The sequence below is a fragment of the Hemiscyllium ocellatum genome, chromosome 9, assembly GCF_020745735.1.
Source record: "Hemiscyllium ocellatum isolate sHemOce1 chromosome 9, sHemOce1.pat.X.cur, whole genome shotgun sequence".
NCBI classification, from domain to species: Eukaryota; Metazoa; Chordata; class Chondrichthyes; order Orectolobiformes; family Hemiscylliidae; genus Hemiscyllium; species Hemiscyllium ocellatum.
The window spans coordinates 97,950,608-97,966,155 of NC_083409.1; the positions used below are offsets into that span (position 1 = coordinate 97,950,608).

The following is a 15,548-nucleotide window of genomic DNA, read 5'->3' on the forward strand; positions in this document are numbered from 1 at the left end:
CCAGAACGAGGAGATTTGCAATGACATTAGATTTAGGTTTTATTGTCACGTATACTCCAGTGAAAAGTGTGCAATGCATTCCCGGCAGTGGTATTATCGTTAGGCTATTAATCCAAAAAACTCAGGAAATGTTCTGGGTATCTGAGTTCAAATCCTGATGGTGGAATTTAAATTCAACTTAAAACAAAATCTAGGATTAAGAGCCTAATGATGACCACGAAACAGTTGCTGATTGTTGAAAAAAACCCATCCGGTTCACTAACGTTCTGTAGGGAAGCAAACTGCCATCCTTATCTGGTCTAGCCACGTGTGACTTCAGACCCACAACAATATGGTGGACTTTCAACTGCTGCCTGGGTAATAAAAGCTGGCCTAGCTAATGATGTTCATATCCAGTGAATGATCATAAAAGATCATAGACTCTCGACAGTGTGGAAGCAAGCCAATCAGCCCATCGAGTTCACACTGACCCTCTGCAGAGCATCCCACCCAGACCAACCTCTCCTACCCTATCACTCTGCATTTCCCATGGCTAATTCACATAGACAGTACATCCTTGGACACTTGGACACTGTGGGCAATTTCAGCATGACAAATCTATCTAACCTGCACATTTTTGGACTGTGGGAGGAAACCGGAGCACCTGGAGGAAATCCACACAGTCATTGGGAGAATGTGCAGACTTCACTCAGAGCCCCCCACAGGTGGAATCAAACCCAGGTCCTTGGCGCTGTGAGGCAGCAGTGCTAGCCACTGTGCCACCCTTATGAATTTTTTTTAAAAATTGCCACTAAACTACTCTCCATTAAATACTGTCCAGTATCTCAGGTTGATTACCATTGATAGAATAGTTTTAAACTATTTGTGTAATTCAACAGGAAATTATACACTATGGGATAAATTTGAATGTTTCCAAATTTCCGATTTTCAGACAACGCAACCTGGTAGGTGTGTTGCATATTGGTATGAAATTTAAGGTGAAGGTGTGAACCATAAGAACATCTTCTGTTGTAATATGATTGAAAGATTTGTTCGTATTTTTGTATTACTTCCAGTACTACATTTCAGTATTTCTAAATTTTAGTTATCCTACTTGAAATTCTACATTAGAATCAATGAATAATTTTTAAACAAATTTTTGGATGTAAATGACATCTTTGGGAATTCCAGTTTTAATGACAATCAGTTTCTCCACAATTGAAATTTGTACTTGACATGTAAAAAGGAACATTATTTTCCCTGCTAACTTTCATTAAATGTCAAATGTTTTGGAAATATGTACAGCTGTGTAAGGAAAATAACCCTTGCATATCTTGCTCACTTGATTCTGTGCATACAAATAAAAAGCATTGTGAAGCCAAATGTTGCAATACCTTCAGTTCCTGAGGAGGGAAGGGAGAGCGAATTGGTTAACTGTTTTTCCCAATATTTGGCAATAGTTAGCAATAACAGAGATTCTTGATCTGAATTAGATGCACATAGTCAAATATGCCATTCGTGATCAAGTATAATTAATTTTGAATAGTGTGCATTTGATGTGGAAAACAGAAAAAATGGGTTGGGAAATCTATTAATTTTATTGTTTCTAATAATTGCTAAAACCAGCCATAGCTGATGTGCACTTCCTGAATATCTGTGGAAGACCATGAAAGATAAAAGGCTATATACTTGCAACTTCCTAAATGTGATCACACATTTTGGAAATTTTCTTTTTGAATTGCCAACATTTTCTGTTCCGAAGCTCTTAGTGAAATTTGAATTTAACGATCAAAAATAAGCACTATGCTGTCTTGTACCTTCATTGGATTTTGTAAGAAAGGAAATAACAGTGGGTTAAAATTAATGTTTGCAGTAGGAGTCTTGCCTGCCAGCTAAATGACTGAGAAGCTAATGTTACCTTCATTCCAGACCTGTTGGTATTAAGTGGCCCTCGGACACTTAAGTGGTCAGTATCAGAGCTTCCTCTGAAGTAAGGACTATAGGGGCAGAAATTTCATCCTTTCTAAGCTTCTGGCCATCTGCACTGATGTCAGCACTTGCATTCGTCAGCCAACACTGTATGTAGCAGAGACCTGGGATTAATGGATGTTAAGGGGGAGGATAGATGTGGTTGACAGAGTATCCAGGATGCGGGCAAGTGGGTAGCCTTAATCTATTCTCCTCTACACAACCACCACCACCACCAATTAAAATGTTATTGATCAAGCAGTGTACTTTTAAAAGGAAATCATCCTGTTCCCCCTTCCAACTCCCAAGAGCCTGCTGATGCTCACTGTTTCACATACGCTGCTCAGCACTGTTTAATACCAGCTAAGATTGTTGAAGCCATTAAATGGGCATTAAATTCTAGCCTATATTTCTATAGCTATAAATGCTGATGACAGAACTTAACAATCATAAAATAATTAAAATTATTAGTGACCATATCAAATTTGAGGGTTTGTTTTATTTCTGATAAGTGGCAATGCTTGCAGAAATGTTTGTGAGCTGAAGCTCCAAAATAAGCATAGTTTACTTGAACTGTGATTGTGGTTCATCTATGTCATGATGAAACGTTAGAGGAAATGATTTATAACAACAAGAATTCCATTAAAATTCATAACAATTCAGGAAGTTTTAAAACAAAGGTGAGCAATTGACTTGCAGAAAAACTGTTGAAGGTCACAAGCTAAATGATTAAATAGTTTATGGACAGCATAAAGTTCTGGTTTGGCTTCCTTTTAATTAGCCTTAGTTTTTAATGAAAATATCTGAAGTGGGAGGCTGGGGAAATGCTGTGGCAAGGTCATTCAGCATGAAGTTGAGCATGTGCTATAACTTTGGATTATACTTAGGCAGTTATGTGATGAAACCTTCTGTTATATGTTTAATCAGAGTTGACAACCTCCACATTGGAAGGATGATAATTGACATCACTGGACCATCTCAGGAGGAAGTACTTGAAAATCTCTGTTGTAATAAGAGCTGTTTTGAAGTTTTCAAAATAGTGAACTTTAGATCACATTTGTCATGTTACTCTGTGGGAAAAAAAGACCTGTGCTTTTACATTTTTTGAGAGGTATTAGTGATTTTTTTTATCAGGCCAGAAGTAACCCTTCCCCTTTATGCACTGATTTGAACATAGAATACGCTTAAGCATTGTGGTTCCAAAGGAAACGAGGAATGTCAATAGTGTATTCTCGGGATTGCAAGGAACTCTGCCTAAAATTTTACTAAAAATTACGTAACTAATAAAATTACAAACCTACAAAGCACTTTCAGAATTTCCCAGCATTGCCTTTGGTGAATTCATACTGTAGTGTTGGAGCATCCAAGGTTTGCATTTGCTACTTGATCAGAAATTCCAAATTTGTTTGAGAAGACTTTTTTGCATCCAAAGTTTGTGCAAGCAGTGTAAGTTTTAAAAGATTAGTGATCACAAAATTCTTGCCATCCAATGGTTTTGAGACAGCAATCATCAACCATTAAGAGTTCACCAGCTGTCAATTTCAATGTTAAGCTCAGATAAACAGTCGCTGAAATAGTTCATGGAACAATGAAAACACAAAAAGAGTGTTTTATGGGTGGCACAGTGGCTCAGTGGTTAGCACTGTTGCCTCACAGCGCCAGGGACCCAGGTTCAATTCCAGCTTTGGGCAACTGTGTGGAGTTTGCACATTCTACCCGTGTCTGCATTGGTTTCCTCCGGGTGCTCTGGTTTCCTCCTACGATCCAAAGATGTGCAGGTCAGGTGAATTGGCCATGCTAAATTGCCCATAGTGTTAGGTGCATTTGTCAGAGGGAAATGGGTCTGGGTGGGTTACTCTTCAGAGGGTTGGTGTGGACTGGTTGGGCCAAAGGGCTTGTTTCCACACTGTAGGGAATCTAATCTAATATAAAAAGCACAGTTTTTGCAGCAAGTGAAATGGACCAGTTGCTGAAGTGGACATTGAGTAATAAGAAAATATAGTAAATGAAGGGATAATCTTGAAGAACCTGAAGAGAAATCTTTTGACATATTCATGTACTACCTATTTAGTGTTTTTAAAAATTCTTTGACCAGAATGGGCAATGCTTCCCTAATTACTGTTGAAAGTGACGAGACACCACTTTGAATCACTAAAGCCTTGAAGGCAGGTGACACCCACAGTGCTGTTAAGGGAGTTCTAGTATCTTGATCCAGTGATAGAAAAAGAACAGCCATTTAGGTCCTGGCCAGTATGGTGTGTAGTTTGGAGAGAAAAATGCAGTCCCTGGGCTGCAAATGGGATCCATTTTTGAGTCAGTTCTCAAGTTGATCTGTACAAGTTGGAACATGATGCAGGACAACACAAGTTTGTAAGTACAAGGAAATGTTCATATGTTAAATCTTTAATATTAATACACCCCAAATATGGGACCATATTTGTAAGTATGAGTGTTCATAAATCAGACATTTGTAAATTAGAGAACCCCCCCCACCACCACCACCACCTGTAGTAATATCTCCATGGACCTGATACCCTTGTCCTTTTAGATGGTAGAGGTCACGGGTTTTGGAAGGTGATATTGAAGAATGCACTGCTGCATCAAACAAGTAGGCCCACAATCCAACATTATTGTGAAGCATCCCAATAAATACATTAGAAATAGTTCCTATCTGAAGGAAGACCATAAAGCATCTTCAGAACTTCATGTCACTGCCACTTCCCTAAATACATACTGTGAACAAACCTCCCAATAAGTCATAGAATCCATACATTGTGGATGCAGACCATTCAGCCCATCAAATCTACACCAATCCTCTAAAGAGTATTTTACCCAGATCCCTGTAATCCTGCATATATCACAGTTAATCCACCTAGCCTTCCCATCCCTGGACACTATGGACAATTTAGCATGGGTAATCCACTGAACCCGAGTATGTTTGGACTGTGGGAGGTAACTGGAGCACCAGGAGGAAACCCATGCAGACACTGAGAAAATGTGCAAAGACAGGCAGTCACCCAAGGGTGGAATCGAACCCAGGTGCTGAGAGGTAGCAGTGCAAAGCACTGAGCCACCATGCCACAACACCTTGTCTGTTGCTGCTCCATGTTTAACTTATGACCACCCCTTCTCTCCCATTCCATCTTTACCAACTGTGATTCTCAAAAAAAATGTCAGTAATCATATAGGACACTATCAGCAGAAGGAAACCTGTTTTTTAATCAGCTGTAAATTCAGTCCATTGCTTTTGTTAGAGTATACCTTTCCTCACTGTCCATGTACTTGAAATCAATGCTGAGCAGCTATCGAAAGGAGACTCATTTGGTAGAGGGAAAAGGCTGCAAAGGAGTTCTCTCAGGGGAACATGAGGAAATGAAACATTAAAAGTAGAACAGACGCAATACTGGAAGGAAGATAAAAAAAAGCAGGTTTTCTTGTTGCTGGAGGATCTATCAAAATAGGCTAAACAGTAGACAATGTGAGTTTGAAAATATGAACTTTCAAACTGCAGCAAAACTTCAAATGTGTAAATTTCTCTGCATGACTATGTATAAACAGCCTGTTGTAATAGGTTTGGGTATGTATGGATTTGCAACTTTAATTTGTGATGTTCCAATTGATATCATTTAATTAGCATTTGTTAGATACCTTTTAAATAGTAATAACATATTGTCAGGAAAAAACATTTTAAGATTTTTGTTACATCCATCAGTCTCCCTTACCGTTTCAATGTAGGATATTTTATATCATTACCGCATGGCTAAAACATTTTATTTCTGTATAACTTCTAAAGAAATATTTGTCTGAAAATAAGTTTTTGTAGTTCAGCATGCAACAGCTGTTGAAGTGTAGACAGCTTGTGTTGCAGCGAAACTTGATATAACTATGAATGTTTCCAAGCCAGTCGATTAATGTAAGTTTGGAATAGTTGTTATGAATAATCCACCAAGGGTTTTATCACTAGACTCTTGTCACTGGAAACTGTTCAGTCAGCTTACAAATTGGTTGCACTTGCTTTCATCTGTTGTAAGACAGTTCCAGGTTGTGACTTGTCGTCTTTAAGGTAGAAACAAAATGACATTTTAATGGCCTTGTTTACTTTGATCATTTTCAACATTTCTGTCTTGCTCTTGTGATACAATACAAATTGTTTTAGCAGAATCTGGAGGCCTGACTCAGAATTGTTTTTATAGTTTGGTTGCTGTGGCAATTCTCAGTCTTCCATGAAACCATCATCTCCTGGGAAACAGAAACTTGTGCAGCTGTCTTTGGCCTTTTGACATTAACAATGTCTATTATGGGGCCTCTAAAGAAAAGTTTGTTCTGATTTTGTTGCCATTATCTGAGTAGAATAGACAAACAGAATCTGTATGGAGTATAGGAAATAGCAGAAAACGACTGGAAATCCTTGAGTGAGAGGCAGACATTTAAACAACGTCCTTAATGTTGTTTTTCTTTCTGTCAAATACAGAGCAAATAAACATTTTTAAATAACCTCAATGTTTACAAAGCCTTTTATTTCATGATCTTGTGATTTCTTCCCAATAAGCTCATCTCTACAACGTAGTGTCCACAACAGCTCTACTCCTTGTGATCATGTACATTAAGGTCACACTTAGTACTGACACCCTAAACATTTTTTCTAAGTGGTTATAACTTCATGATCAAGTAAACAAAAATATCATATTAGGGAGTGTCTGATAGGGATGAATGCACTACAGAATTTGGTTGTGCTGTAGCCTTAAATTTGCAGTGCATAATATGCTGTTCACTGATTTACTAAAATACTATCTAACTGGCACTGAGAATGGTTAGTTGAGAAGACAGATCTTGTCTGGATGAATGGAGGCTTTTCAGACAGATGCCTTTTGGGACATCTTTGAAAGCTAAACACAGCACAGTAACGCAGTTTCTGCCAGATGACCAAGACCATACTGTATCATTTTCAGCATAGTAGCTTAAGGAGCACAACTTCTTTGAATGCGGTTGTTAGTCTAAAACTTGGGCATTTGCCTGCAATAGTTATTGTACATTAATACTTTACTTGCATTTTAACATGTAAGTAATAAGTATTCAATTTACCATTTTATAAAACCATATTTAAGTAGCTGACTTCATACGTTCAGATTACATTCTTGGTGTTGCATTCTACTTTGTCATCTTAGTAAAATTTAAGCTAAAAATTCACAAAGTCAAATATATTGGATGTCCAATGAGATCAGGGGTTCAGGAGTATAGCTCTTTAAAATGCCATGAAAGGTGCATAAAATAATCAAGAAGGCTAATGGAATGCTAGCCTTCATATCTTAAGGGATGGAGTATAAGGATGCAGACATTATGCTGCAGTTAGACCAAACTTAAGTTAGACCCCACTTAAGAGGGCTCTGAGTGGATTTGGGAACCACACCTTAGGAAGAATATTTTGGCCCTGGAAGAATTCAGCACCATGTTTACAAAATGATATCTGGACTTCAGGAGAAATTAGACAATTTAGGCATTTATTCACTGGAATTTAGAAGGTTAAAGAGCAATCTAATCGAGATCTTCAGGATATTAACAGGCAAAGATAGGGCATGTAAAGATATTATTTCCATTGGTTGAAGATTCTAGAACCAGGGAACATAGTCAAAGAATTAGGCCATTTGTTGGAGATGTTAGAAAGCACTTCTACATGCAAAGAGTAATGGAGGTTTGGAATTCTCCTCTTCAACTGATGATCAACGCTAATTCAATTGTTAAACTTAAGTTTGAGATGGACAAATTTTTATTATGCAGGGCTAGCCAAGGACAGGATCCCAAGGCATGCATATAGAGTTAGGCCACAGATCAGTCATGAACTTATTGAATGGCGGAGCAGGCTCAAGGGGTTGAATGGCCTACCTGTGTTCCAGTGCACACGTTAATTATATGCCACACTGTAGGTTCCCTACTTGGTGAGTTGGTCATCAAAATAAGAAAATTTACTATAGAACTGTAAAGATTGTGAAAGAAACGTTGACCATAGCAAGGTATCTGGGAGCAGTAACTTCCATTTTGTTTTGTGAAAAATTGAGCAACTTGGCAATGAGAAGGAAAAATAGTTCATAACAAAGGTAGTTTGAAATATAATACTGAATCAGTAACATTCTTCATTTCTTCATAATTTGTAGACACAGACAGTTCAGAGCTGCCTTTTACATTCTTGGACATTAGTCCTTGAAATGGCAGATGGAGGAGCCAGCATCCTGTTTTGCGAGATACTCACCACGCCAATTGTGAAAAGCATAATATATGGGAGAGAAATGATTTTGACTTTGAGCTGGGCCCTTCTGCACTTGTCATTCAATTCTGCCACGTACCTTGCCATAGCGCACATCACTAAGACCTCCATAAGCTTCCAACCATTTTATTTATTAACATATTTATGTAGACCATACTGTTTGAAAGCATTATTGATTTTACTGGTTTATATAATTATTAACCATTGACAAGGATAATCAATAATTAAGCTGAAGGCAGATAACTAGTTGACTAACCATTGACAATAGTATCACTAATGAAACTCGCCTGAAACTGTGCAATGAATGTTACATGTAAGAACAAACTTTCTACACAAAATAAATGACATTTCTTCTTCACTTTATCCCCAAAGGTGACATTGAATTTGAGACCCATTTTCTCTGTTGAAGTCCATCAGAAGCCTTTGGTATTTGTGCTGAATTCTCCCAGACCTGTGCTGTGGATCGTAAAGGCAGAAAGACTGGCACCAGGAGTACAGCGTTTGTTCCATGTAAGTTGAACAATTCTTCTAAATGTGGCTGCTTTTTATTTAAAGCAATTGCATTAAATCATTGTGCACAACAAGAAGCCAGCTCCACTAAGAAACTAGGTGCTAGAAGAATGCAGCTGAAAATGTGTTGCTGGTCAAAGCACAGCAGGCCAGGCAGCATCTCAGGAATAGAGAATTCGACGTTTCGAGCATAAGCCCTTCATCAGGAATGAGAGAGAGTAGCCAAGCAGGCTAAGATAAAAGGTAGGGAGGAGGGACTTGGGGGAGGGGCGATGGAGGTGGGATAGGTGGAAGGAGGTGAAGGTGAGGGTGATAGGCCGGAGTGGGGTGGGGGCGGAGAGGTCAGGAAGAAGATTGCAGGTTAGGAGGGCGGTGCTGAGTTGAGGGAACCAACTGAGACAAGGTGGGGGGAGGGGAAATGAGGAAACTGGAGAAATCTGAATTCATACCTTGTGGTTGGAGGGTTCCCAGGCGGAAGATGAGGCGCTCCTCCTCCAGCCGTCGTGTTGTTATGTTCTGCCGGTGGAGGAGTCCAAGGACCTGCATGTCCTTGGTGGAGTGGGAGGGGGAGTTAAAGTGTTGAGCCACGGGGTGGTTGGGTTGGTTGGTCCGGGCGTCCCTGAGGTGTTCTCTGAAGCGTTCCGCAAGTAAGCGGCCTGTCTCACCAATATAGAGGAGGCCACATCGGGTGCAGCGGATGCAATAGATGATGTGTGTGGAGGTACAGGTGAACTTGTGGCGGATATGGAAGGATCCCTTGGGGCCTTGGAGGGAAGTGAGTGTGGAGGTGTGGGCGCAAGTTTTACATTTCCTGCGGTTGCAGGGGAAGGTGCCGGGGTGGAGGTTGGGTTGGTGGGGGGTGTGGATCTGACGAGGGAGTCACGAAGGGAGTGGTCCTTGCGGAACGCTGATAGGGGAGGGGAGGGAAATATATCCTTGGTGGTGGGGTCCGTTTGGAGGTGGCGGAAATGACCGCGGATGATACGTTGTATGCGGAGGTTGGTGGGGTGGTAGGTGAGAACCAGTGGGGTTCTGTCTTGGTGGCGGTTGGAGGAGCGGGGCTCAAGGGCGGAGGAGCGGGAAGTGGAGGAGATGCGGTGGAGGGCATCGTCGATCACGTCTGGGGGGAATCTGCGGTCCTTGAAGAAGGAGGCCATCTGGGCTGTGCGGTGTTGGAACTGGTCCTCCTGGGAGCAGATGCGGCGGAGACGAAGGAATTGGGAATATGGGATGGCGTTTTTGCAGGGGGCAGGGTGGGAGGAGGTGTAGTCCAGGTAGCTGTGGGAGTCAGTCGGTTTATAATAGATGTCTGTGTTGAGTCGGTCGCCCGAGATAGAGATGGAAAGGTCTAGGAAGGGGAGGGAGGAGTCTGAGACAGTCCAGGTGAATTTCAGGTCGGGATGGAAGGTGTTAGTAAAGTTGATGAACTGTTCAACCTCCTCGTGGGAGCACGAGGCAGCGCCGATACAGTCATCGATGTAGCGGAGGAAAAGGTGGGGGGTGGTGCCAGTGTAGTTGCGGAAGATGGACTGTTCCACATATCCTACGAAGAGGCAGGCATAGCTGGGGCCCATGCGGGTGCCCATGGCAACTCCTTTAGTTTGGAGGAAGTGGGAGGATTGAAAAGAGAAGTTATTCAGGGTGAGGACCAGTTCAGTCAGTCGAAGGAGGGTGTCAGTGGAAGGGTACTGGTTGGTGCGGCGGGAAAGGAAGAAGCGGAGGGCTTTGAGTCCTTTGTGATGGGGGATGGAGGTGTACAGGGACTGGATGTCCTTCGTGATGGAGGATGGAGGTCCCTCACAGACAGAAGACGGGAGGAATAAATTCTTCTGTTGGCAGACTGTACCTAGTTGGGTACTACAAGGTTTAGTATTTGGGCCCCAGCTGTTCATAATCAATATTAATAATTTGGGCATGGGACCATACTGATTTGAAATATGTAGATGACACAAAGCTAAGCGGGAATGAGTTGTTGTGAGGGAGATGTAGCATGTTTTCAGGAAGATTTGGACAAGCAAGAACATGGCAGACTGACTATATTATGGAAAATGAGGCTGTCCACTTTGGTAGGAAGAACAGATCGCAGAGTATTTCATAAATGGTGAGAGTTTGAAAAGTGAACATATGCAAAGGGACTGGGGTGACCTTGTCAATGAGGGGTGACACATAGGTTCAGCTAGGTCTTAGGATGGTTAATGGAATGTTGGCCTTTTTTACAAGAGTTTTGAATACAGGAACAAAAACTCTTGCTCCATTTGAATAGGAGCTTGGTTAGACCATAACTGGAATATTGTGAGCAGTAGGAGAAAGTGAGGGCTGCAAATGTTGGAGGGCTGATGAGGGCTAAGATTCCTGATGAAGAGCTTATGCCCGAAACTTTGATTCTCCTATTCCTCGGATGCTGCCTGACCAGTGCTTTTCAAGCACCACACTCTTGATATTGTGAGCAGTGTTAGTATTCCTTATCTCAAGAAAGATGATATTGCCATAGAAGGAATGTAACAAAAATTTACCAACTTGTTTCCAAGATGGTAGGACCGTCCTGTGTGTGAGAAATTGGGAAAATTGGACTTGTATTATCTGGAGTTTTGAAGAATATGACAGACTTATTGAAACCCACAAAATAATTAAAGGGATAGACAGGGTAGATAGAGGTACAATATTTCCCTTGGTCAGGGATTCTAGAAACTGGACACAATTTGAAAATAAGGGGGATGTCACTTAGGAGAATGTTTGTTTGTTTGCTTTTATTTTACTCAAAGGGTTGGAAATCTTTGGAATTGTCTACCCCAGAGGCTGTAGAAGCTAAGTCTTTAAGTATATTTTAAGTAGAGGTTGATAATCTTTTGATTATCAGTGCTGTAAAGGGTTTGTTATGACACAGGGTAAACTTCTGCTAATTTTAAACGAGCAACACAGAAAAGATTTATCCCATGCGGTAGTCTGTGAAAATTTGAGAGGCCAAGAACTATTTTTAAAGTAAAGATTAATAACTTTATTTTTACTTAAAAATCTAACAAAGAATAATTAAGTACCAACTATTTACAACTCCTTCCTCCTAGCCTATCCTTTACTTTCCCTTTAATAATACTAGTCCCCTGGTTAAGATTTACCAAAAACTCAAATTTTAAAACCAGGCAGCTGTTGAATCTTTCCTTTGTATCTTCCTCTGTAGATTTGCTCTCCAGGTCCTTGTCAATGTTTTTGTCTCTGTGCAAACTCCTTCTCTTGACAGATACCTCTCAGAGAGTTCTTAATAACAATCTACATCTGTTGGCCTTTTGGCAGTTCTCCCCACCTGTTCATTTCTCCTGGTCTTATACTTACAAAGGATTGGATTGTGTCATTGGCTTTTAATAGTGTCAATATACCAAATGCAAACCTGATTGGAGTTTGGTTTTTTTGGGGGGTTTAATTTAAACTGACCGAATTCAAATTTGTTTTTGTCTCCAGGCAACCAGCTACTCTAGCTGGACCAAAAGGTTACATTGTATCTTGTTCAGAACCCTTGGTTTTGTCAGATAGTTCTGCTAGCTTTTAATTTTGTTAATGGTACAGTACACTTCTACACATTCATAACGGGGATTGTGTGAGTGAAAAGCATTGAAGTCACCTAAGGGTCTGTTTCTGTGCTGTGTGTCTCTGTGACGGTATGTGTTTGATCAGCCATAGTCATTAAATGGTAGAGCAAGCTTATAGGGATGAATGGCCTATTCCTGCTCCTATTTCCTAAGTGTTTTTATGCACCAAGATCTGCAACATTCTGGGCTTGAATCACTGACAAATAACATTCATTCTGCACAAGTGCAGAGTGATGACTATTTCCAGCGAGGGAATAGTCATCTTTACATTCAGTGGCATCACCATTGCTGAACCTCTACTATGAATATTCTGGGGAGAGGGGTTACCATTTACCAGAGACTTAATTTGACCAGCCATAAAAATACTGTGGCTCCTAGAGCAGATCAAAGATTAGGAATTCTACATTGACCAGCACACCTATCTGACCAAGGTCTGCTCACAGTCTACAAGGGCTCTAATCAGGGGTGTGATGAAACGGTCTCTACTTGACTGGATGTTTGCAGCTTCAAGGAATTTGAAACCATCCAGCAGAAAGAAACTATTTATTTGACATTCTGTTGCCACCTCCAAAATTCACTCCTTTCACCACCAATGCACATTTAACAGTAGTTCATACTATAAGATGCACTGCAGAACTGCTTAAACAGCACCTTCCAAATCCACAATCTCGATAATGTAGAAAGATGAAGACAGCAAATGCATGGGAATACCATCTTCAATTTTCACTCCAAGTCATTTTCACTCATCCTGTGGAACAACATTGCCATTTCTTAACTATTGTTGTCTTCCTACATCCAAGGACTATAGCTGTTCATGGAACAGACCCAGGGCAATTAGGAATGGTAATACCTGCCTAGGCAATGACTCCGTCATCCATGCATGAATAGAGACACATTTTAGCATTAATTCCAAATTGTCCTTGAAGCTTTGTGAGTGAGACTGAGGTATAACGTTGCTGAATTATAATAATAATCTCTGTCAGAATCAGAAAGAACTGCGAAAATCAATTTCTGCAAGTAACACAGGCTAGATTCTGACATATTTACAAGCTCAAAACTAAATGTATGATTCTGTGCTGTCCAAGCCAAATTGATGAATCATCCCGAAAGAGAGAAAGCTCAGATGTATGGATATCTTGGGACATCCTGTCAAATACACCTTGAAGAATTGGGTCCTGGATTTAAATCCAGTATAAATTAGTAAATGCATCTCTTTTACTTTTTTCAGCTGAAGGTTTCTACCTGAAGTAAATTTGCATCGAAGTTGTTCATATACTCATCTTAGTTAAAGATAATTGAAGTTGGAAATGGAACAGCAGAGCTTGGTATATAGCACCGAGTCACATCTCCCTTTTTATAAACACTTCAATATAATAAAAATCCTTTGTAATGTATTCACTTGTTGCTGTGCAGATGAATTTGTTTACTATTTTGAATAGTCCCAGCATTGGACTAACCAACCAGTTAACATTTTTGCTGGTGTTAATTGAAGGGAAAATATTGGCCATGACAATGGAAATGATCTTCCTGTAAACAGTAATGTAGGATATCATGTGTTTACCCAACGATAGTATTGCATTGAAAGGTAGTTCTCTGTGCAAAGTGGGACTGAAACCTGCAGCCTTTTGACTTTGAGAAACAAAGTTGCTACCAAGTAAGTCAAATTGGCATAGTATTCTTTAGAGGTTTGGGAAACCTCTAGCAGATTTATGCTGAAATTTAGTACCTGAGCTACAAAACAAATCATAGCAATCTAATGACTTTTCTAGAGTCACAGCCTCAGTTTGTGCAAGAAAAGCTTGCCCAGGAATAAATTCTGCAGATTCTAATTAGAGTTTCAGTATATGTGCTTCATTTATAATCAAATAATTTTAAGTCTACAGTATCTCAAATACCTATGCTTGTTTTTGCTCATTGAGGCTTAAATGTAGATATCCAAACTTTAAGTATGAAACTCTGCAGAAATTCACGTTTCGTAACAAATTATTTGGGCACCTGGTAGGTAAACAAGGTTTTTAAGAAATGCAAGCCCAGCAGAACATGGATAATGTTGTTATGAGAAACCTGTTTGAATGAACTGCTCTAGATTACACATCTTATAAACCAAAATTAGCTGATTGCAATTAATGAAAAAGTACTCAATATTATATCTACTTTCTACACTGTCTCAAAGGTTTTTTTGCCTTCCACATCCTAATAATCAATGGAGAGTAAACTTATTTTGCCGATGATCATCTTAGTGGATATTTTTTACACCCTCAGTCCAATGTATGAAGATGTTTTAGGTTGAGACGTAGATATCGTTCAGCTAAGGTCAGTGTTAGAAACATCCCTTTTCATGCTGTCTAGTCTTTACAAATGGACTGGATTTGCAGCATTTTCTGGACAAGCTTCTTGGAAAGGAAAATTCGAGGCAGACATGTCGCCCACAATCATTCAGGCAGAATGCCCAAAGTACTGGAAAGGTATCAAAGATGCCGATGACTAGCCCTTTCAGTGAGGCATATGGAAGACTCTCAAAAAATATTTTCCAGATAGAAAGCACATTACACTGGTGCAAAATATTGGTCTTTGGTTTTTCGTCCTTCCATCGTTTTCTCAGAAGTTGAACACCTGAGTCTGAAAGGGCTTCATCGCTACCCTTTCCAGACAGCCAACTGATGAGAACATACAAAAAAAAGAGTCTGAAGAACTATGTAATAAGCTCCATTTCAGTCATTTTGAGCCTTTTGGTAAACATGGAAAATTTCTAAATAGAACTTTCCTCAGTATAGCTCCTCAATGGGAGTCAAGTTCCAGACAGTTTCAACATGAATCTTGCAGCCAGAGAAATGCTTACTTGGCATACAGAAGCAGCTGGCATCCTTATCCTCATTTTTGTATGATTACGTACAGACCCTATCTCAGTCCTTGGGATAATGATGGCAGTTATCCTTAGTATACTTGACCTTCAAGTTGCAAATGATTACCTTAACTCTAACCTGCCCTCCTCCTTAAACCTTTGAAAGTTTGATTACAATGTAAAAATGCTTTGCTGTCTCTTCTTTGCCTGTCAGTATCCTTCTATCCAGTATCTGAAAAATAATTCCATCATCCTTGCATATGTTGTGCCTCCTGATTTCATGCTCATCTTTCAAAGAACTTAGAATGTTTGAATGCCTCCAGTCGTGGGTTCTGTCACTGCAATAGTGTTGAAGCTGATCTGAAAATTCACAAGTGAAATCCTATGCGACTCTGGCAAAAGTAAGCTT

General features: G+C 40.0%; 1 protein-coding gene across 2 annotated transcripts in view; it reads left to right on the forward strand.

The window, feature by feature from the left end:
* The window catches only part of tgfbr3 (transforming growth factor, beta receptor III), a 179,584-nt gene that overhangs the window by 84,983 nt on the left and 79,053 nt on the right, over positions 1–15,548 (forward strand). For both annotated transcript variants that reach the window (XM_060830602.1, XM_060830601.1), the window contains exon 4: positions 8,579–8,716. In XM_060830602.1, coding sequence (XP_060686585.1) covers positions 8,579–8,716 — 138 coding nt within the window. The remainder of the gene's footprint in view (positions 1–8,578; positions 8,717–15,548) is intronic.